At 43.1% G+C, this 24,859-nt stretch overlaps 1 protein-coding gene across 2 annotated transcripts in view; it reads left to right on the plus strand.

Annotated features, from left to right (window-relative positions):
• Window positions 1–2,101: 2,101 nt before the first annotated feature.
• Window positions 2,102–24,859, plus strand: part of UQCRC2 (ubiquinol-cytochrome c reductase core protein 2) — a 135,218-nt gene continuing 112,460 nt past the window's right edge. The window contains exon 1 of one of the 2 annotated variants that reach the window (XM_086940817.1): window positions 2,102–2,172. In XM_086940817.1, coding sequence (XP_086796943.1) covers window positions 2,113–2,172 — 60 coding nt within the window. In that variant the 5' untranslated portion in view covers window positions 2,102–2,112. The remainder of the gene's footprint in view (window positions 2,173–24,859) is intronic. The other variant, XM_086940818.1, reaches the window with a different exon arrangement.

Below are 24,859 nucleotides of genomic sequence, written 5' to 3' on the forward strand. Positions count from 1 at the left end.
CGGATTGGTTTCCCTTCCCACTACGGACGTCTCTGGTTAAAAATGTGAGTAAAGGGTCTCTGAGAAAGCACAACTGAACTACTCAGATTTTACTATTAAATGAGTACTTAACCAACGTTGGCGGCTCCATGTTGTGTATTTCCTACCAATCTGTAGGATCTGCACATTGTTCGAACAATATAAACTAAGGGCTTGGTGTTAAGAGTAATTCCAGACACCCCTGCAGGATAAGTTGGCCTTTAGACCATCTAGCTCACAGCTGCACCATAAGCACCCCTAACCTACCAGGGAGCGAATAGTTTCTGGCAACCACTGAACAGGACAACCCTGATTCCTCAGGAACCATGGAAACAGTACAGAACCTTTTGCTCAGTTACTCGTGCTCACTTATTCTCAGGGAAATATCCAGAGAATACACAGTGTGGCGTTTTCAATAAATGTTTTTGAACCAATTGTATTCTTGCATAAAATGCATCTGCTGCGATGATTAGTAGATAGGAGCAGGTAAGCGTGACTACAAGTACCAACAGCATAAATAGTAGATATAGTTCTACCACGGTGCAAAAAAATTATCTATATGTAGTCATATAAACAAGACAGTAAGAGCCAAGAATGCCCCCAAGGGACGATTCAACCCCATTACCTGATGGGATAGAGGGAAGGACCCCATCTTGGTCACCAACTGGACACCGGTCACGAGATATCAGGTTGCTGCGTGGTGATTTCTCAACATGCAAGGACCCTCGGTGTCAGTGGAAGTATCTCCTCTACTAATCGGGATGCTGAACTTTTATAATAGAAAGCAGCCTTGCGATGTACGCATTTGATTAGTGATGTTGTGGATTTGTAGATAGCCTTGTCGCCCTATGGATGAAGAAAGTGATGACTTTTGTACAGAGTAACGAACAAGACCTTGTACACGATGGTCAGGGCGTTGTGATAATGTTGGGCAACGCTGGATGTAAAACAAGTTTTGTTTCAGAGAAACTATTCAAACATTGTCGTGCAGGCAAATGTATGTGAAAGGTCACAGCTTGGAAATGTTATTCGTGAGGAAAAGGTAAGACATAAGCTGCTTCGCTACATGGGCCTAACCCGGAAATATAACAATACCTCATCTGATGCACAAACATACAACATAATACATTTTACAGTAAATAAGTAATACATTTTTGTCCAACCATAATCGTTTCAACTTTTCTTAAAATGTAATCTTGAGTGAATTTGCAACTTGTTATATGTAACTCTAACTGCAAGTATCTGTAGTTAGACATATGTACTTATGTGAGTTTAGAGTTTATCTGTTTCGTACTTTTTATGTTATTCGTGTACTCTGAAGTCCCTATGTAATATAACTATTTCTGTCGTAAAGCGATCTGACACCTTCTGTAACGTTTGCGCTATATAAAAAAACGCATGAATTAATAAAAAAAATAAAAAATGTATTCATAGAGATGTAGATCTAGCGCACTCCGGTTGATCCAAGTGAACTTATGAAAATACCAATAGCTCTAACTCTTGCAAAAGCGAGTCGTATTGCATTGCAAACGCTTGATTTGACAGTCGATGGTCAAGTGTACCAGTGTAGCTCACCAAACATACGGGTTATTGGGTTATTTTATATAGAACAGGAGTCGGCCATGTTGGAATAACAGCATTCCGTCGCAGTTTCAACAAGGTAATATGTAAACATTTCTACAGTCGAATTAATTTGGAAAGGTTTCCATTACAACTCTAATATAGTCGATGACAAAAAATGAATTATATTTAAAATTATATAAAGTACCTCGAATAGTAATATTTCTAAAACCATTATGTTTAAGTTCCGTTTTTCGTAGATTTTCTATTTTAATGGATCTTATTGCTTGTTGTTGATGGGAAACATCAGAATTTCTTTCTGGAGAGCTGCTAGCTCTGTTTAGAAGCCTTCAGGAAAACAGCGGCCCGTCCTTTTCTTGTTTCTTTGCTGTGCCAATAAGACGGACTCGTCTTTTGCATACAGCACAGCTGCACAAGCAAGCGTAATGGAGGGGTTAAACGTCAAGCGTAGCGGTGCATGTTGGGAGTTTCCTGTCGCCATCTTGTCTCCCGGTCACGGTTTGAAGGAGAGATATGCAGGGTTGCAGGATGCAGCTTTCTTCGGGGATACGGTGTTTACCGGTGAGAGGCTGTGTATGTATATTACCTACACCATGCTGGTACCCCGAGTCCCGCCCCCCCCCCTCCCTCCGAGTAGTCCTGCTAGTCCTCAATCCCAAACCCCGCAGTGTATCATTCCAATGCGCCTCTGTTGCCATACCATTTGTACCATGTACCTCCGAGGTCCGATATCAGTTTGAGAGGTGCTCTCTGCATTCCGGCACATAGATTAGGGTGTAGTTCGTCAGCTCCGAGTAGCTGCATCCACCGTTGCAACCGGTCTGAAGGTCACCTCAGTTTGCAGCTGCGGCTCTTACGCGGACGCCGGTGTCACCTTCTCAAGTCCTGCATGCCTATGACTTGGAGACTTACCTGTCCTTTTCGTGCATTCAGGTAGCATGCAGAATCTGTCAGATAACGCTACAGTTATTGACACACCGAAGTCCTAGTCCAGAACTTCCTGGGTCTCCTAGGAATTTAGTCATATTTTGAAGGGTATCCATTAAAGTACCCTTCAAAATAATTCGCGTTCATATGTTCTTTGCCAGCGTGCAAAACTGATGAGTGGTCCGCATTTAGGTGTCAAAGTGTGTGCCTTCATCTAAATCGGCTTCAGGGATCAGGAATGGTCGGTTTCTCCAGCCTAAGTTTACCGAAGCTTCTGTATAAAATGTACCTGGTGATGGATGCGCTTATCGTGAGTGCATATGACTACCAAAGCTAAAATCACATCCGATTGTTTATATTATTATTGAAAGATGTGACGCGTCTCCACTTCGTTAAGCAATTTTAAACCCATAACTGGCAATATACAGCGTCTCTCTACTCTATAAATGTAGCATAACATATTTATTTTAGCATAACATATTTATTGTTCGAACCCTTTGCATTTTTGTTTGACTTTGAAATTGACTTACTTGATTGTTTATGATATCACTTCACTGTACTTTTAACACTATAGATGTATCTGTGTATATTTGCTCCTCTCCTCTGTAAAGCGCTCTGATATCTGCGAAGATCTTGTTCGCGCTATATAAAACTTTCAAAATAAAAAATAAATAAATAAATTTAAAATTGTATACAGTGTGCTTAAGCCTAGAGGTATCGGGAAGCTTTACAAATACCTTAATGTTTCCACAACAATACATTATGAGCAAGGACAAACAGTAGTTTGACCTCCGAACGAAATTCCCACGAAGTGATTAGTGTCATTTTTTTTGGAGCGGAAACAAAGAATTCCAGCAGAGACTGAAGTCAGATTCGTCATACTTTGAGACCATGAAATGTTACAAAGATCATCAAACTTCGCCAACTCATCTCTCACCAAACCACTTTAAGTTTTGGATGGCTTGTACACACACGGTGGTTCTAATTTTACCTACTGCATTTATTAAGAAAAAACACACAAAACATAGAATTTAGACGTTTCTTTTAAGATTTTCGCTCGAAGCCCCAGTTTAAAGATGTTCTTTGCTTCAAACTTTGTTTTTATTGTGAAAAATTAAAAGCTCTGTTTTTGTATATATTTCATGCAAGAAATGTCTCCAAGCCATCGACTGTCAGAACAAGCATTTGCAGTGCAATACGACTCACATTTGCGAGAGTTATAGCTTTTGGCCTTGTAAATGAAAATGTGTTCCATTACAAATCAATGTTTTCAGTTTCATGAGTTCACTTGGATCAACTGGACTGAGCTACACTTACAACTCTCAGAATTAATTTTTTATTTATTTATGCGTTTTTATATAGTGCGAATGTTACCGAAGATGTCTGATCGCTTTAATATAGAACCAGTTATATTACATAAGGACTTCGGAGTACATGTATAACATAAAAAGTAAATAAACATAAGAATTTAGAAACTCACATAAGCAATTCCATGTCTATTACAGATACTGGTGGTTAGAGTTGCATTTATACAAGTTACACGTTCACTCAAGATTACATTTTAAGAAAAGTTGAAACGATTATGGTTGGCCAAAAATGTATTAGATATTTAATGTAAAATGTATTATGTTGTATGTTTGTGCATCAGGTGAGGTATTGTTATATTCCTGGGTTAGGCCCATGTAGCATAATAGCTTATTTCTTACATTGTCCTCACGAATAACATTTTAATTTGCTGGCAGTAGTTTACAATTTACTTGTAAGTTTTAAACAAATATTTGCTGTTATATTGTGGACTGCTCCAAATTCTGTTGCTTGGATGGGAGCTTGGCACTGTATAATTTCAACACATTGGGGTACTTTGGCTTTATTTCACTGGTCTCTCAAAAAATATACTCCCCAGTTGGCTGCAGTGACTGCAGAACGAGGCGGCCAGAGTCAGGGCCGGACTGGCCGTACCGGGCACGAGGCATTTTCCTGGTGGGTTGGAAGGGTAGGTGGTGGTTTTGGTACAGGGGGCCTGTTTTGCAGCAGTGGTGCAATATCGGCCCCCTGTACCAAAAACATCAGCAATGTTTCCCACCAGCACCCCTCACACACCCTGCGGTTGGTCCGACTCAATTGCCAGGGCTGGTTTGCGTTCCCAGTCTTCCCCTGGCCAGAGTGCATATAAAAATGTAGAACAATAGCTTGAAATAACAATACCATGTCCTTGTGGCATAAAAGATCAAAATACAATCCTCTGCATCATGCACCAGATCTACTGGAGCGAAGATCCCATAATTGGTTTGTCGCATTACACTTGTTCTACTAACAAGCCTTCCTGTGACAAACCAGTCTGCCGGATTTCAGTCCCTATAGTGCACTGAGAACTCCATGCCTAAGGGCAAAACTAAAGCACATACGCCTCAATTTTTTTTTTTTTTTTTTTTTACGGATCTGGTTGGATGGCGGTTGATTGTGACTTCAAGACAGTGGCTAAAAATGTCTCCTGGGAGATTCTAACTCTTGACTGATTGGATTTAAAATTTCCGGGAACTTAATCATCCTGTTATACTCTGCAACAAGGTGCTTTGAGGTGGCTGAAACTAGAGATAAAACATCTTGCCAAACTATTAAATACAATTTTAAAATGGCAAATTGCTATTGGCTAGGTCATGGGCTTCATGGGATTGCCCACCACTGAGTGACTTTCTAGTTCTAAAGCACTACAAACACTCATCTATAGTTTTTTTAATGCTACACATGCTTCTTTGGGCATTAGTTAAATTTTCTGTGTCTTTTTCAACACCTTATTTCAGATAGTTCAATTTCGAGTTTACTCCTTAAAACCAGTACAATACTCTAAACAAAATCAGTAACTCATCACAAATCGATCATTCACTCTGATTTGTTCCCCGCCCTTGCTGCATATCAACTTCTTTTCTATGGCATTAGTGCTCAACATTTTAGGCTGCCCGTGTCAAATAAATAAAGAACCGGAAAGTAACTGAAACGCAACATTCTGTCCCTAATCCGTATCTCTGTGTTGCTGTTCAAACTAATGCTGTATTCATCATGTTACAAGGAGTCCAAACCCGACGTATGTGCCTTTTACAGATACATATATATTTCCACTTGCATGATTAGTTACCAGAACAATAGGATGGAGTTCAACATTTCTAACTTTTCGCCTGAACGTATTGTTTTATTCTCCGGTCCATCTAAAGAGAAATCCTTTTATTTACTGTCTTTTACATTTTGTGCGCCTGCATTTTAAAAAATCACCCTTTCATAATGGTAGCTGTTCATTGACTCTGACACTTATTGTGGTACAGATGAAGCCATAAATCTACTCCTGTTATCTCTCCGTTAGCTTTGTCAGACCAGATGACCCAAATCACCTTGGGCGTTGTGTGGGTAAGTAAGGCTGAGGACTAAATGTAAAAGAGCTATCTGCAGTTCAAGGTTGCTGAAATAGAGGATATTCTGTTTAGTAATTACCCAGCTGTTCTTCGGTCAGCCCTTCACAATCTAAAACCAAGTGAAACAAAATGTAAGGCCTTAGGGCTGTAAATGCTTTAAATAAACATAGCATAGAAGAGTCTGAACTCCAACAGTGGCATGAAGACTCTTTCCCCACTGGGCCGTTAATGGACCTCCTAGGAGGAAGTGGGAACACTTGAATGGTCAAAGCAAGAACGTGTACCATCCCAATAGGGATACAGTCTCCCATTCCTCCCCTCTGCCGAAGAACTCTGATGGAATTGGCAAGTAATTCATTTCACTAGCCTTCCCCCAACACCCCTCCCCAAGATTAATCTGCACTGTCACCTAGTCTTGGTAGTATCAGGAGGTAAGTTTCCAAGAAAGTTTTTTTCACAAATCTGCTTGTGTGAACAAATACTCCTTTCTTTGAAGGCCCACTTCTGCTGCAATGGAGAGCTCAGATGCACATGAGCCTCTCTCCGCTAGTGTGATCTCCCCTTCTAAGATAGACAGTTTCTGGTCACTGACTTCAATCAGGAACGAGCAGGAGTCGATTATTCTCGGTTGTCCCTTTTCTTTTTTTAATGGAGCCGCAACTCTCATCAATATGACTGTTAAAGTGCCTTCATCTACTCTGGTTTTGGCATGGGGCTACTGTGGTGTCCAGAATATATGAAACGCCATCTGTTATGTTGAGTCTCAAGTGTAGCATCCAGCAGCGTGAGTCGCTGTATTGCACTCGTCTTAAGCAACAGTTGATCTTGCATTTCTCCTTTGGCCAGTACTACGGAAGCTTGAATGCAGATTTTTCTTGTTCCTGCTCCACGACTGTAAACCTTTTTGAAAATCTTTCAAGCTTTTTACTCCATAGCTTTCATTGCAATTTCAGTCGAATTTGGCCTCTCAGCCAGGCCTATTTGTAAAGCTTTGATAGAGCACAGAAAAACACTTGCTACCTGTTTTATTTTATTTTTATTTTGAAAGTTTTATATAGCGCGAACAAGATCTTCGCAGATATCAGAGCGCTTTGGAGAGGAGCAAATATACACAGATACATCTATAGTGTTAAAAGTACAGTGAAGTGATATCATAAACAATCAAGTAAGTCAATTTCAAAGTCAAAACAAAAATGCAAAGGGTTCGAACAATAAATGTTATGCCATAATAAATATGTTATGCTACATTTATAGAGTAGAGACGCTGTATATTGCCAGTTATGGGTTTAAAATTGCTTAACGAAGTGGAGACGCGTCACATCTTTCAATAATAATATAAACAATCGGATGTGATTTTAGCTTTGGTAGTCATATGCATGCACGATAAGCGCATCCATCACCAGGTACATTTTATACAGAAGCTTCGGTAAACTTAGGCTGGAGAAACCGACCATTCCTGATAACGCTACAGTTATTGACACACCGAAGTCCTAGTCCAGAACTTCCTGGGTCTCCTAGGAATTTAGTCATATTTTGAAGGGTATCCATTAAAGTACCCTTCAAAATAATTCGCGTTCATATGTTCTTTGCCAGCGTGCAAAACTGATGAGTGGTCCGCATTTAGGTGTCATAGTGTGTGCCTTCATCTAAATCGGCTCGTGACCCTTGGTTCATCTTTGCCATCCCCTTTTGACTCTTATAGTGCACACTACAAAGCAACTAAAAATAATTTTTCCTTGACTCCCACAAATATACGTGGCAAAGATGCACAACAGGACTAAGTGTCAGCCCTGCAGAAACTGATATGACCAGCACATCCTTGCATTCCTGTAATAACTCTCCCTGATGTCTGTCTCATAATTAGGGCTGGGCAAGTCGGTTTCTTGTTGGAACTGATATCACCAAATGGTTACAAGTCACTCGCTGACTAGAGGGAATTGAAGAGCCGTGTCCTCCAGCTAAATCCTCTGCTCATCCATTTCCGTGGACTCCACATAAGAATTGCCTTGGCTTCACTTATGGTGAATTGCTCAGATGTTTAGAAAGTTCCTCTGCCTCACCAAACACAGACGCAGGAAGGAGGAACTTTATGACCACAGACCTCCACACATAGCACAGTTCTCCCCATTGCCCCAGCACTATTGCAGTTGGTTGGTTATGGGTTGCCTGTGTTGACACTAATGTCTGTACCCAGCTATACCAGCAGCCTGGTGTGGAGAAAAGGAGCAATCTTTGTCATGTCAGCTGGAGTAGCCTTCAGGTTGGCCTGTGATGGTTGCACCATCAGATTCCCCTGTAATTGGACCTGCTCATATGGTATGATGTTGCAATGGAAGTAGTGGCTGGTTAAGTATCACAACCGATCTCAGCAGCACTGAAAGACTTAGTAATGTTGACCTCTGGCTGACCTTGTACAGAGAAGGCCTGTTGGAGGCTCTTATATCTTGGTACCAAGCTACCAACGTCTCCACAAATGTTTTCGGGAACCACCCTTACTAAAGCAGGTAATGAGCTTATTCTGTTAGCCAGATATGGATATGCTTAGAGCCTTGGTTTGTTCGAATCCCGAATACTTGGATGCTTTGTTAGCAGGCTGCAGAAACTGCTTGATCACTCAAAATACAACCACAAGGCTTGTTTCCATCTTTGGGAAAAGGGCCATGTGTCTTTGGAATGAGGAGTTTTTCACTTGATCCTACTTGAGAGGAGGAAGCAGTTCATGATAGCTCGCCTGGCCTGGCAATGCACCAACCTATTTGTAGTCCCAAATTAACAAGTATGTCCCTGTTTCGAGTCCTATATTTTTCTGACCAAAAGCCTTCTCTGGCTCTTAGACTCAGATTAATTTTAAATGGTGAAAGGCACTTTTCAGATCAAGCCTGGGTAGCGCATGCGCTGCTCTGCGAGGCACGCTGCATTGGGGTATGGACTTGAAGCCCTGCCCACTCCGCCCATATTTGTAATTGGCTTGTGTCATTGTCCTTCGTAAATGCTGTCTTCTGATTCATTAAAAGGGTTGTTATTGTGTCCCACCCCCTCTTTCTCTTCGTCTCTTCTTCTTTCTCTTTATTTTATTTCTTCTCACTCTATATCCTCTAAGAGTCTCGGGGGGGCTCACCCCCTCCTTTCACTTCTCCTCTTGTTTTGTTTGCATATTATTTTATGTTTGAGCCCATCTGTTTGTTATAGTTCTTACCATTTGAAGAAGCCCTAAAACCTGCACCTACCACTTTTGATTGTCATGCTATGCGTCCGGCCCTGCTTGCGTTGTAGGCGACTTGCTGTGTAATCCAATTTCCATGCATTGCCTCACAATGCCACACCCTTGCTCAGTGCTTGTTTACCTTATCACGCGGTCGGCCCGCCAAAGGGTTGTAGGCGACATGCTATGTACATGTTGATTCTTCTTCCCTTCCTTAATATAACAGATTTATATCAAAAGGGTTGTTAGTCCCTCCTTAGTACCGCCTTGTCTACATTTGTAACCTCCCATGAGGACTGTCCCTTTTACTTTGACTGTTACAGGGTATGTGTTATTTAGTCTGAAAGCACTATTTTGTTTGAGTTTCTCCTACTGCAGGCACGACATGCTTCTCTGCAACAATCAGCGCGCCATCCACTCTTTCATGGGGTGCTGTTACCATAAAAAACATTTGTTTATTAAATTGACAAACACATGCATTTTTGGTAAAAGCTCCCCATACTGCGCTTTCACTTTATTAGTGGCCGTGGATTTTAGACAAGGCTCGTTTAAAGAAAGAGGCGTGGCCTATATTAAAGTTAAAGCGCATCATTTCAGCGCTTGTGAACAAGCATTTGCAATGTAATAGGTCTTGCGTTTTTGAAACTTTGACCTATTGGTATTGTAAATGACAATGCCTTTTATTATTGCAGGTTTTTTAAAACACATTAATAAGGCATTGTCGACGGAGGAGCTACGACACCAACTAAGATGGCCGCATAGTCTCCCGGCTCCGCTGACCTCCGTCCTATGCTTCACTATCCTGTTGACAATCCTGCTTTCCTGAGCCGGATCCGTGTGGGTGATCCGTCCCACACTCCAGTTGTGCAATCCCGGAGTTTTTCCGCCGTTGTGGAGCGAAGATATGTCGAAGAACGCACTGAGGCCTAACCTGCCTGGGAAGCCGGGATCTCAAGTGCTGGCCCTGCCGGGTCCGAGCTGAACAACAACGGGCTGCTGCATGCGGTTGGGCCCGGTCTCCGGTCCACTAGAACTTTTTCCCGATTGTTTTGCTACCATCAGCTGCTGCCTGGTGCCCTGTAGCGTGTGAGGCGACGAGTGACGCAAGGTACTGTCTTGTGAGGGTCCCCGACCGGGGATCCGGCATCCATAACGCCGAGCCCCCCGGTTCGGCGCCTCGCCGCGTACCACTGCTTGCTGATCGCCGTTCCCTCCTAGCTTATTCCTGCTCCTTTTCATTTTGCCCCGGAGAAGGCGCCTCTCCGTTGGGGTCACCATGCCTGCGGACAGTATAAGTTTAAAGGAGCGGGTTCGATCTGACCCGTCTTTGTTAACGGTGATGGAGGCACTTATGGCGCTTCAGGGCACTGTCAAAGCTCGGACTCGTGCCTTGTTGTCTGCGATGGATGAAGTCACAGGCGCGAGACCGGACCCTGACTCGACGCTTGCGACCCGGCAGCCAGCCCACTTTGCAATGGATGCTTCGGAGGTGTATTTAGACCCGGCGGTGGAAACAGTGTTTGCCCCCATTGTGTCGGATTTGCCAGACTGGAGTGTGCATGGACACCCGATTGAACTGTTGGAACCTTCGATCCTGCACCCTTCGGAACATTTATACGTCCCCACTGTGGTATTCTCTACTTTGTACCGTATGCGGTTTTGGACTTTGTTTATCCCCCCTCCTCCACCGGTCGTTCAAGATGGCGGTTGAGAAGAAGCTTGGCCTCGGAGATGGGGAGGGGCGATGGTGGTACCAGCAATCAACATCTCTGCGCTCCTGTTCTGCCGACTTATGGGACATTGTGTGTAAGGGACTTCCCTTAATAACCGACTTCAGTACATTTGATCGTAGGGGTCAGGGTTGAGATCTTTGTCTGGGCTCATCAAGGTGAATTTATGGTTGACTGGATTGCTTCACTGTCCTAACGGATTCCGGGGCAGGGTTGGCTAGGTTGGGGGAAGGAGACTGGGAGTCCGTAGTATTATGCCCTCCTCCGATATTCCCCCCTCGATCGGGGCTTTACTTTTTTTCTCTTTCCCTTTCTTCTATATTTCAGGCTCTGGTTGCTGAACGACAGGCTCGCTGCGTGGGGGGTGGCCGTAGTCATTTGCAGGGGTGCAGGGTGGGGGGGGTGTGGGGGTGGGTATTTCGTTTTTGTCTTTGTTCTATGGCCTCTTTTTTTTTCTTCTCTTCTCTTGCTTTTCTTTCCTTTCTTTTCCGGGTTAGTGTAGTGGGTTCGGCTCTCTTTGCAACCTCATCTCTATACCTGTGCCTAGACCTCTCCGGGGCCTGGGTGCTGGGGGGCGGACAACAAGGACGGTGTGGATATTGATGATGTGCTGTTTATCCTGATGTCGAATGTTTAAACGCCATTGATTGCTAGGGTAGCGACTTTGGTATGGACGCATCGTTTTCCTGTTCGCCCCCATTCCCATGGTCCGAAACACTATATGATACCTGATCCTTTCTATTTTATATCGAAAATGAAAACCTCCTATCCTGTTTCGCATCGAACTGCACTCCCAACCACTGTATTTGGTAATCTGAGCTGCTATGATCCCCAGGGACAATTGCTTTGAAACGGACTGTGACAATATGTTGAACTGCTTAGCGGCCAGCCCTGGGGGTTGTAGGCCCGGTTTTGTATATATGTGCAAATGTTAAATAAAGGTTTAAAAAAAAAAAAAAAGGCATTGTCATTGACAATGCCAATAGCTCCAAATCTCGCATTTCGAGACCTATTGCATTGCAAATGCCTGTTAATTTGAGCTCCTGTTAGCAGAAATTCCTTTTTAAGCGCTTCGCTGCGGTGAACATTCTGCCAGGGTGCGGCAGAATCAGATGCTTGTGCAGATTGGACGGCCCCTGGCCGTCCTCAGCACAAGCCCACCGTGATGTATCGAAAAGGCACACCCAGGTACATCACTCCTCTAAATTAGTGGCTGTGTAATCAAACTATGGCAATTAGATGACAACATAGGTTACAGAGGCCTGGACATTTGAGACTGAGATGTATTTTTGTGCTGTATTCTTTTTTTTTTTTTTTTTTTTAAATCGTTTTTATTGAGAATTTTTAGGAGAAAGGAAAAAAATCCCAATCCAGTAAGGCTTCAATTACATAGATTGATTCAAACATATTATTAAATGACACTTACACGTAACTAAAAGAAATAGAAGATAAAAGGACCAAATACATGACATCCAAGTTAACATCAATAATGTTATTCACAGTGTGATCAGGTGCAGAGCTATACAAGCAAAGGACCATACATGAATAAATACAGCATTATACGTTGCTTCTCGGGGGGTCATAGTGAAAAGACTTTGCATCAAGAGATTTCCATAGTCTCTTATTTGAAGGCCGCCATGTGGCAGATTGCAGCGCCGGGTTGTCTGCTCCTCTCAAGAAGGAGAGCCACTCCTGCCAGATTTTGAAATTGACCTCCGATGAGCTTTTCCATTTGTACAAGATAACCTTGCAAGCTAGTGTTAGCATCAGATCAAGAAGTTGACGGTCATGAGCGTCATGAAGCTGTGTGTCTAGTGCTCCTAGAATAACATATACAAAATCCTGTGCGGTATTAATGTTAAAGACTTGGTGAATATAATCAAAGATCTTCCCCCCCAGAATGTCTGCAGAATAGGGCAGTGAAAAAGCATGTGGGCGAGATCTCCGATCCCTGTTTGGCAGTTCCAGCAAGTAGGTGTATCTCTCAGGTGACATTTAAATAGCCTCTGTGGAGTCCACAACGTTCTGTTCAACAGCATATATTTTGTCTGGCAGAGAATTGGGGACACTTTGCTAGCTAAGGCAGTTTTATGTATCCTGTCCCAATCTAACATCCCCGTCGTGTTGGGTTTCGATTCCCATTTGCTTTCCGCCTGTCTGTGGGATTTCCCGGGCAAAGGGAGGAGTAGTTTATAGACTCTAGACACAAAGTGGCCAGCGTGAATGAGATGTGGTAGGTGTGTCACAAGCCAAGGTGTGTCAGTGGTGAGGTTACGCTTTGAAATGATGGATTTCAATTTCAGAAAGTGGTAGAAGTCTATGGGGGACATGTTATATGACATCTGTAATTTCGAGAAAGGAATGGGTTGCGCTCCTTCATAGAGGTCCTTAACCATATTAATGCCCTTTTCAGACCATGATTCCCAAAAAAGGGTTTTGCTGTCTAATTTGAACATAGGGTTTCTCCAAAGTGACATAAAAGTGTTTTTTTTATAGTAGAGTTAGTTTTATGGGATTGGTCGAGCCTTAGTAAGGCTCGTCTGGTATTCAGCAGGATCTATTTGGAATGAGGTAAGTGTGCTAAGTCCATACTAAGGAGGGTCTGTAGAGGTGCATGTGTGATGATAGATTTTTCAATGGCTAACCACACTGGGACATAGGATGGAGAGTCCACCAGCCAGAGGGCTCCCTGCTTGCAGAGGAAGGCTGTCTGGTAATTCCTGAACGAGGGAAGACCCAGGCCGCCCTTTTCTTTTGCCATTTGCAGCTTTTTCATAGATATCCTGGCTTTCTTCCCTCGCCACAGAAACTCGCCAAACAGCCTATCCACTTTCTTGACAACGTCGTCCGTAAAAGTCATAGGAAGCATGCTAGCTAGGTAGTTCACCAGTGGGGTGGACATCATTTTAAGAGTCTCTGCTCTGCTCCACCAAGAGAGAAACTTGGGTGACCAACCATCTAATAGTGTTGATATCTTTTTCAGTGTCAGTTCCTCATTAAATTTTAGTGTTGATATTAAATCTTTCCCAAAATCAAGACCCAAATACTTAAAACATTGTGGCTGCTAGGTGAGGCCGGAAGTTCCAAGAATGTCACTGTTACCAATATTGTTCAGGAGTTTGACCTCTTTTTTGTCCTTGTTCAGCTTGTAGCCTGAGACCCTAGAGAACTCATCAATGGTGTGCATGAGCGCTGGAATAGCCTCATCCGCTCTCTCCGACATGAGTACATCGTCCGCGTATGCGGTTAGTTTTATGGTGCAATCTTGAAATGGGATACCGGCAATAGCATCATTGTGCCTTATGTGATATAGGAACGGTTCAATTGCTAACAAAAACAAGGATGGGGAGAGAGGACACCCTTGCCGTGTACCCTGTTTCAGAGACAAGGAAGAGGAAAAAGAGCCACCTGCTCTAACCTTTGCAGCGGGACAGGCGTAGAGGGACATGACAAGTCTCGTAAATGTTGCTCCTAAGTTGAATTTATGCAACACTGCTTCGAGATAGGGCCAGTCGACTTTGTCAAAAGCCTTTTCGGCATCTAACATTATTGCCGCAGTGGGTGTATCTAGAAGCTTTGCTTTTTCCAGGACATGTGACAGTACTCTAGTATTATCACTAGATAGTCTATTTTTTAGAAATCCTGCTTGAGAAGGGTGGATCAAGTTAGGAAGAACTCGTTGTAGACGGCCGAGAGGATCATGGCTAGGATCTTGCAGTCCAGATTAATTAAGGAAATGGATCTATAATTTTTTGGAAGGGAGGGGTCCTTACCATCTTTTGGGAGTACAGCGATAATAGCCTCGGCACCCTTCACTTCACCTGTGTCGCTTATTTCTCGGAACAAGTGGAGAAGGGGGTCCACCAGAAAAGAGGCAAAACTTTTGTAAAATTTAGCAGTAAAGCCATCAGGGCCGGGAACTTTACCACATTTTAAGACTTTAATCGCTTTCTCTGTTTCAATTGCCGTGATTGGTTCATTAAAACACTGTTGCTCTTCCGGGGAGAGCTTTGGTAAGTCCCATTCGTTCAGGTAATCCTGAATCTTTCCCTCTTCTACAGATGCATTTTTGGCATAAAGGGTTTCATAGAATTCCTTAAATACTTCTGCTATTTCGCCTGGCTCAGAGTGACCCACCCCTGATGTATCCTTAATGATATTGATTGAGTTCTTCTGAACTTTGAATTTTAGGTAAGCGGCCAGGCTCTTGCCCGCTTTATTTGATTCACAGATTTTAAGTCTACGTCTCCTATCTAACCATACGCCTGCTCTTTCGCTCACAAGTTTATTGTATACATACTTCTTATTAGTCATTGTGTTGAGTGTTACGTTGTCTCTGTCTACTTGATGTTTATTTTCTAATTCCGATATCTCTCGTTCTAGTGTTTCCAATTTAGCGTTATGGTCTTTGTTCATTGCTGAACGGATTTTGATGCATACACCCCTGATCGTGCTTTTCAAAGCCTCCCAGCGTACAAGATCAGAGGTGTCCCCCCTTTCATTCAGCTCCAGATAAGAGCGAATGGCAGATTGGATAGCAATACGGTGTTGATCTTTATTCAATATTTCATCATTTAAACGCCACGATGTTTGTCGTAAGGAGGGCCTAATGTTGGTAATGTAGAGGGAGATACATGAATGATCGGACATAACTCTTGGTTCAATAGATGTATCCTCTATCCTCGGAACCCCATTCTGTGTAATTAAGATGTAAACAATACACGAGTAGGAATCATGTGGGGAGGAGTAGAACGTATAATCCCCATCTGTGGGGTTTTGTAATCTCCATGTGTCAACCAGGTGGAAACGTTGGCACAGGTTAAGGAATGCTTTGTGAGACTTGTTTGATTTGAAGGTGCACAGTGAGTCTCTATTGGAAGATTGAAATTCCCAGCCATTATGTGTATAGCAGAGTCTGAAATATTCTCAACCTTCTTCGCTAGGCCCTCCCAGAAACTTAAGTCACTAGTGTTAGGAGCATAAATGTTGGTGACATAAAACTCTGTGTTATCTCTGCTTAGTTTGGCCGTAACCCATCTGCCGATGAAGAGAGTAACTCCACTTTGGATCTTTTCGCTATCAGCACCAATACTCCATTCTTTCCCCCCACCGCCTCAGAACCTACTACTTCAGAATAGTGTTTGTTGCTTAATGTATAGAATTGTTTACTGTCTAATTTGGTTTCCTGTAATAGTACAATATCCCCTTTTTGCCTGCGCAAGTAATCCAGTATCTTTTGTCTTTTAATGGGTTGATTTAATCCTTTTACATTTAGGGACAGAATTTTCAATTTGTCTGCAGTGGCCACCCCAAGAGGCATGTCAAATGTGGAATGCGTCCTTACAAGCAGTTACAGACATTATATATCCATATGATTCTCAGGAAGTTTGTTCTATACAGCTCAGTGTAAGCATGGTTTGTATAAGTCCCAACGACCTGTTTAGTGTAGCACCCGACCCGTTGAAATATCGAGTGATCGTGTAAGCTTGTAAGGATGACATGCAAACGTCAGATCTTGTCAGTACAAAGAATAAGCAAGAAAATGAAAACCAATACATACAACACCCCCCACCCCCACCCCACCCTCCCCAACCGCAAACAGAAAGCATGGTGACTTGAGGAAAATCGCAGTGTTCCCTCCCGTTCATGCTAATATAGTAGAAACATTGGAACAAATCTTTCAAACATAAAACATAGTGATAGATCTGCTAGTCCCATGAGAGAAGTGTCTCCGGTTTGGAGCCACAGTTCTGACAATTGAACATAGGAACCCCTATTCGTAACAATAAGTGACTCAGCTTTCGTACTTTGAGAGAACTAGAGGAGGCATTTATAAGCTATCTATAATTATCAGTTATTCTGAGTCGACGCATCCTAAAGTCTAAGAAATGAACTGTAAAAGAAAGTGACTTGTTGGAACCTGTGATAATCATCACGAAAAGTCCTAATACTCTGCATAAAAGCAGCATTTCAAGTACGGATCATAACTTATCGCTTAGTGTCTAAACCCCCCCACCTACATAGTTCGAAGCAGTTAAAGGCGACCACAGTGGCATGCAATGCCTAATAACATAACATAATAGGTTAGGGCAATAGAACGCTTATTGAAACAAACACTCCGTGTGATGAGTGATACAGTAAAGTCAAGAGCATAATGGATTACATGGGTTGTAACCAGGAGTGGTGCGCTAGTACATAGTTTATAAGTGTAGAGGGAGTCCTGAACGATATCAATAGATGACCATCTAATTACCAGTAGGTCCCTTCCAGTAACCACAGAGCAGCAACCCTGTCAATACCTTATGCAAAAAGACAGACCATTGGTCATGTTATTTCAGAATGCCCAATGGAATTTTACATAGCCAACTTAAGCAAAGGATACTCCTTTGTAGCCAGAAGCTGAGGCCGCCATATTGTCCAGATTGTTGGTGTCCATGTCACGTTCTTCCAGGTCATCCCAACATACGCCTGAGTTTCATGGGATCTTAAAAGATGTGAGGGGCCCCACGCACGATCACTCTGTATTTTGCTGGACCCACGAAGCCGAATTGATAGCCCCTTGATTTCAATTGCGGTCGAAGTTACAGGAACGCTTTCCTCACATCCACTGTTTCCTTACTATAGTCCTGGGAAATATAGATCTTTGCGTCCTTCCATAAAATGTGGTTGTGCTTCCGAACAAAGGCAAGGATTTGTTCCACGTGCTGGTATCGTAGTGGCTTACAAACGATAGGTCTGGGGCCTTTTTGCGTTTTGGTGATCCTTCCCGGTATTCTATGGGCCCTGTCGAATTCTAGGGGGTGGACGAAGGTCAGATTGGTAGCCTGTGCGAACCATGATTCCAGGAATTGGACACAGGAGCCCTGTGAATCCTCGGATCCCTCTGGTACGCCGAAAATGCATAGGTTCCCCCTTCGGTTCCTGTTCTCCAAATCAGCCAGCTTCCTTGTCGTTTGATCCGAGGTTATGTTCAAACGTTTTAGAGCCGCACACGTTTTAACTTCAATGTCCTCAAGTCGGCTAAGTCTCAGCAAGGCGTGCGTTGGTGTCATTTATGTTCTGCCAAATTGCTACTACTTCTTCTTTGGTTGTCCTGGCCAGGTCTTTCACCTCATCTAGCCTGCTTAGGATCATGTCTATTGCGTCGGGTGTGGTGATCCTGGGTTTGAGTGGTCAGACTTAACCCTTTTCAGGGTATTTTGCTCCTTGGTATCCATTATTCCTGCTCCGGGACTTAGTTGATGCCTCGTAGGAGACGTGACTGCAAGCACATGAGTCTGATATGTACTGTCTTTGATCGTAAAGCCCTAAAAGAGTTGATCCCGAATGAGGCTTATAGGATCAGGTGGCGACAACAGGACAGAGTACCTACTTCGCGTTACATAGGGTGATACACCTTGGCCGGTATTCACATTGATCAGTGGTTGTGACTCGACCGGAACAGTAATAATGCACCTCCTCTTTTTATGATAGTTTCAAGGACATTGAGAACCTCTTACGTTATTTGTGGATGTATCGCATAGGTCCTACAGCAGAACACTCAATTTATAGGAGCTCATCTGCACTCTCATCGTTCGTGGACTGACCAGATGAATTAGATCTTCAATGCCATTCCTTTGGGCCGAAATCAATGTCAATGAGAGCTGACTTTTTTGGGCACTGTACGGTACTTGGCGACTGAGAATGACTGGTGAAGCAACATTTCTTCATGCACCTAACGATCCTGTCTCTCACCAGAACCAGCTTTATTGTTGAGAGCACAGCTCAGCGCGTATTCAGGGGTCAAGGTGCATGTCGAGATCAACACCAAGGGTCCAACCTGTGGCTATATGCAGTGTGGAAGAGACTGTGAGCCTGACCCTGAATGTTCGCTAAGGCCGCTGTGATCAGTCGTCTGGGTCCGCCAGGACACGTGGCTTTTTAGATACAAGCACTGCACATTGGAAACTCGTGCGCGCTACTCGCTAACAAAACCCTCCTCAGTTAGTCGATCCATCATGTCAAGTATTGCGGGGATTATTGTTGGTGTGGAAGTTGGCCGCTACTGAGCATTCGGGTATGACGGAGGAATTATATTGCATTGGGCAGTTGTGAGAATGGCGGCTGCCATCTTGGTAAAGGCTCCGTGCGTTGGATACAGCGGGCTGTTTCTAACAGTCCGAAAGTTAGAATGTACTCACGCGTCCCTGGTAAAAGTTAATAATCCGTTGTTGTTTCAGGACGAGCACGAGTCCTCTGGTCCCTCAGTGCATTAATGGGTGTATCGTTCTCTTTTGGTGAACGCGTAGGCACCGCACACTCGCTCTCCCGCCAGCACCGCTGCATGGGCGTTCCCGGATTCTTCAAAGTTGTTGTTTCTCGAGCACAGTCACTACTAAAAATCAGCTCGCCACACTCGCCTCACATTCTGATTAACAGAACTGCTACCTCATCCAGGATTGGGCTAGCTATAACGATTCCGATCCCGATTAGGAAGCTGCGCTACGGGAGGAGAAAGGCTCTAGACCGCCATCTTCCTTGGAGTCCAAACCACGCCATGTTGGAAATGAGGCACCAGGTAACAATTAATATGCACTTGCATTGACTGTGTGTTGTGTTCGGGAATATCAAGGACTAATATTTTTGGCTTGCTAGAAAGAAACCAAGAATGTTTTGAAACCTATATTTGGTAAATTTAAAAATGATTAAAGTACAATGAGCAGTTAACACACAAACCTAATGTGAGTCTTCTATAGGGTAACGCAAATACCAAAGGTATTATTTAAACAATTGGTACAAATCTTTCTCAATTAATGATTTTTCGAGGGCAGTGAGTAATTTTATTTTCTCCATTCCTGTTTAAGAACATATGCACTTTATAGCATTGACTTATTTCCAATTTGCACTGAGTTACAGGGTTCATGCCATATGTATATCTAGGCTCCTAAAAATGGCCATGTAGCTGAAACCTTTATTTCTCAACACTTGGCAGTTTGCACTTCAGACAAGCACCTGACATTCTGAAGTACTCCAGTCTCACATGCATACTCTGCAGGTGTACTGTTTGCTGACATGCACTTGCAGGTTATCCACACAATAAACTAAAAATAATAGGATCCTGAAATATTAAAGGCAGAAGGCCATGGGCTGAGAGAGGGGTGTGTGCATTGATGGTTGGGATCCCAAGTCTCCGCTGGATTTTCCGCCAGACAGAATGAGCTGATTGGATCATTTTAAATTGGGCTTTCTTATAATAACCTGGTTAGAAGATGTTTACTAGACATTTATGAGCAGCTTCGCCAAGTAATGTCTCATAAATCGCAGGTCTAGCAAATTCAGGCACTATACAACTACCTCCTGAGATTAGCACTCCCATTTGTTGTAGTAGTGAAGCCCAGTGATAGAGCATGAAAGACGGTAGACCCAGACCACTCCTTAGTCTAGGGAGTATCAACCACTTAAATGGCCTTCTGGGTTTATGGTACCGCCAAAGGAATCTCGAACAGGCCCTTTCTGCACTGAGGATGTGCTTCATTGGGAATTCAATGGGGATGGTCCTGAAGAAGTATAGAAATTTGGGGAATATTGACATTTTGAGAACGTTGGAGCGGCCATGAAGTGATAAATGTAAGTGGTCCAATCTCTCCAGTATTTGGTTTACCTTTTTGATGATTGGCAAGATGTTTATTTCTGGTATCTTCTCTACTGCCCCAGTAATCTTAACGCCCAAATAGGTGGCAACTGGGGTTGTTGGAAGCCCTGCTGGTTTAAAAAAAATCAGAGTGTATGACTTGGGTTTTGTCAACGTTGAGGCGATACCCAGAGACTGACCCAAAAAGTTTGGCAGTCATGCGTCCTTCGTGAAGATAGCAATGTCATCGGCATAAGCACATGTTTTGTAAGAAACTTTGTTAACCGTGACCGCCTGTATCCTTGGATTACTATCTAATTTACTCAAAAAGGGATCAATGTATAGAGAGAATAAAAGTGGGGAGCAGGGATAGCCCTGACGAGTTCCTCTGTTAATGGGAAAGAGACGCGACTCATGTCCAGAGATACAAACGGAGGCTTTAGGAGAGATCAATAGGGCTTGTATAGCTCTGATAAATTCTTGTGGAAACCCTTTAAGTCTCAACAGTTGCCAGAGGAAGTCCCAAGAGACCCTGTCGAACGCCTTCTCGGCGTCCAACAGGATCATTGCCAAAGGTTGTTTACAGGCAAAGGCCCAGTCAAATAGAGCGATCGCCCGCCTGATCTGATCGGAGGTGTCACTGCCAGGTATAAAACCGTGCTGGTGAGTAGAAACTAGTGGAGTGATGACTCTTCCAAATCTAGATGCTATTATTTTAGCGTAGATTTTACTGTCAGCACATATTAGGGAGATTGGCCAATAGGATGAAGGAGTAAGCTCAGGTTTGTCCTTTTTTTGAAGACTACAATGGTAGTTTTATGCCAGGAATATGGTGTCTGGTCACCCTGAGCAGATAAGAACAGGGACTCAAGCTCTTCATACAGAATACTGCTGAACGTTCAATAGAATTCCAGGGGTAGTGAGTCCGGCCCGGCGGCCTTCCCCGTAGCCAGTGAAGTTATTGCTAATTCTATCTCTTCCCTTGATATTGGAGAAGAAAGAGCATCTAGCTGCTGCAGGAGAACCTTCGCTAGTATATAGTCTTCCAGGTACCCCTCTGCTGGGACAACTTCAGCATCCTTCTCTGGAGAATATAATGTCTCATAAAACTCTTGAAACACCGCAAGCACTTTATCTGGTTGGTCCTGCGTAAGACCGTTTTTATCGTTAATACAGCTAATCCGGTTTAACACCACCTTGCATTGCAGTCTCTTTGCCAACAACCTGCCAGTATTTTCCCCTTACTCGTAGATATCAGTTCTATATTGGATGTACTTGGCAGCGAGCACTTCACCAAAATATTGTTGTATTCTGTTCTTACAGATTGCTATTTGTCGTTGGCACTCCTCTCTTTTCCCTTGATCATCAATAACTAGAATAAATTCTTAAATTTCACGAAGCTGGTTAATCCAACCACTAACCCTCTCTTTAATTACCTTCTGATGATGAAAGGAAAAGCTAAGAGTCTCCCCTCTCATCGCGGCTTTGAACCTGTCCCAAACGATTAGATCAGAGGCTATACCTTTGTTAATCTGAAAAAAGTCAGTTATCCAAGTATTCATGTGGCCACGGTACTCATCAAGCAATAATTTGCGCTCAAATGTCCAAGTTGACCTAACAGGTCTTGAACAACTAGAGGGGAGTTGCAGTATTACTGGATTATGGTCTGAAATTACTCTAGGATGTAACTCTCTCAAAGCCTTACCAAGGACTGATTCTGAAATAAAAAAAATAGTCTAGGCGGATAAATTTGCGGTGGGGAGCTGAAAAAAAAGGTATAACCAGGCTCAGTTGACCGTAATCTCTGCCAGACATCGCCCAAGGCGTGCTCTTGACTAAGCCCACAGACTGCTTTAAATGTCTTGCTTTTTCTACCCAGATAGGGAGCATCACTTTATAGGTCAGTATTTGAGTTCAAATGGAGATTGAAATCTCAACACACAACTTTAGGAGATGGCCACAAAGCAAGTTCGATCCTCGACATATTAAACATAGCAGGGTCATCCAGATTGGAGCCGTATAGAGAGCAGATAGTATAGGTTGATCCCCTGACCACTATTTCTGCAAGTGCCCATCGCCCAAAATTGTCGACCTTCACCTGCTTAGACACATAAGTACCCTGCCTGGCCATTATAGCGACACCCCTAACTGTCGAAGTTTGCTGTGAGCAAGCAATGAGATCGAGACCCACTTCTGAAAGCCAAGCCAGATTATTCCAGGAGACCTGAGTCTCCTGTAAGCATAATACATCCATATCTAAATGTCTAATAAGTTGGGCCAGGGTTCCCCTTTTTTTCTGTCATTTAACCCACAACAGTCTAAGGAACAAAACCAGATCAACTCATGTCTACCCGTCATCTTTAAAAGTTTCCCGGACCAGCCCACTGAGACCCAAACCTATGCCTGTAAGCAATGTAATGCCAAAATTGAAGCAAAAATGAAACTCATCCCACTTTAAGAAAATGTGTGCTGTTTGCCATAACAACTTATTGAAAAGACTGTTTGTTCCCCACACCCGCCACCCCGAACCTTGCCCCCCCCGTCCCACTTCCTAGCCCCCCACCACATTAAGGGAATGAGGACCAACAGTCCCTGGTGATGTGGAGCTGGAGATCCCATCTCTCACCGCTGCATTAGAAAAACCTTGAGAGTTAACTAAATAAAGGCATTGAAGAACCACAATTGTATTGAGCACAAAAATGGAGAGATAATAGATTTGCATAGTTCTCCCGAATAGTGGGGAAAAAAACAGGAAACCCCGAAAAGAGATCAAATATCCCTGTCAGCTAAACCTAGGCCTTTCCAACTCAAAGTACCTGTCCTTTTTTCTTACGGGTTATGTAAGCAGAATATAGAAATTTACTTATGCTAAATACAATGTACTGGGTTGAATTACTTTTCATGATCCTAAAGGCTATTGAGCAAGACCTAGTTCCCAAGAGGTTACACATTGGTTTTAGCCATTTCTTTCTAGCATTCATATATGCGCTACAAACAAAAAACATGTGAGCCTCATTCTCAGAACAGACATTGGAACACATAGGGCAACACCCCGTTTTAACATTCGATTCTCCCAGTCTTTTTTGTGCCCATCTTTCAGTATTGTAATTCAGCATAAGTATCCCGTATCTGAACTTTAGGTAAAGGGTTTTTGCAATGGGTGGCTCTATCTCGTCCAGGAATGATTCAAAACGGAACTCATCCTTAAATGACAAAAAAACCTGGACTGCGGAACCAACACTACTTCCATCCACTAATTTTCCACTCATGTGGGTCCAAAAGGCTCGCTTAACTATTAGTTTGGAAGAGGTGGACATTTTGTCTGGAGTCTCCCACATTGAATATAATCCCAGGAGTGTAAACCATTTTTTAATATGCACTAGCCATTGGATGGAGTTAAAAGAATCAAGAATCATCAGTTCATGCAGACCATTTCTATATTCTATCAGCTCCGGGGTGGTCCAAAGCCTAACCCAGAATATTAATGGTCTTAGGATAGCTAGATGGTCTGTTCTCCTGAAGTTCAGGTCAAGTTGGAGAGGTAAAAGAGGTGTACTATTAGGAACCCTTACAGAAGCACGCATGAAATTATTGTCCAGAATTTGAAAACTATTCTTTGCCCATGGGCCCCATATCTCTGCTCCATATAGCACAGCAGATTGTATTTTAAATTTAAAAAGTTCTAAAACCGGGGTTACACTTTTGCTTGTGCTAGTATTCATTTTGCATAAAATTGGTTTGACATTTTGGGCATATGATATCTTACTTTTCTCGATTTGGGCTTTCCAACTTAGTTTGGAATCGAGTACAACACCCAAATAGGAAAAGTTTTCCACAGTGCCTAATTTTTGGCTATTCAAGGTCAGGAGCCCTCTATCTGGCATACTGGGATTTAATGACATGCATTTTGTTTTATCAGCATTAATTTCCAAGCCCTTTGTCTGGCAATAGCAGCTGAAGGAATTAAGGAGTGCCTGGAGGCCCTTTTTTGTTTGAGATATAAGTATTGTGTCATCTGCGAAGAGCAACGCAGGCACCCTTTCACCATTGAGCTGCGGCGAATCATTAACACAAGCATTCAAATATTCGGGGACATCATTAATAAACAGAGAGAACAAGGTAGGGGCCAGGACACATCCCTGGCGAACCCCGCGTTCAATAGGAATATTGCGTGTGAACTCGCCATTAGGGCCCCACCTGATGTTTGCAAAGTTGTCAGCATGCAGCTCGACTATTTGGGCTAGGAGGCATCCCGGTAGACCTGTTTCCCTTAAAGTTTTCCAAAGTAGACTGCGTGGGACAAGATCGAATGCAGCCCTCAGGTCAACGAAGGCTACATACAGGTGACCTTTTTTGAGTTGCACATACTTCCAAATCAAACAACAAA

Source organism: Lissotriton vulgaris, chromosome 10, assembly GCF_964263255.1.
Source record: "Lissotriton vulgaris chromosome 10, aLisVul1.2, whole genome shotgun sequence".
Lineage (NCBI taxonomy): Eukaryota > Metazoa > Chordata > Amphibia > Caudata > Salamandridae > Lissotriton > Lissotriton vulgaris.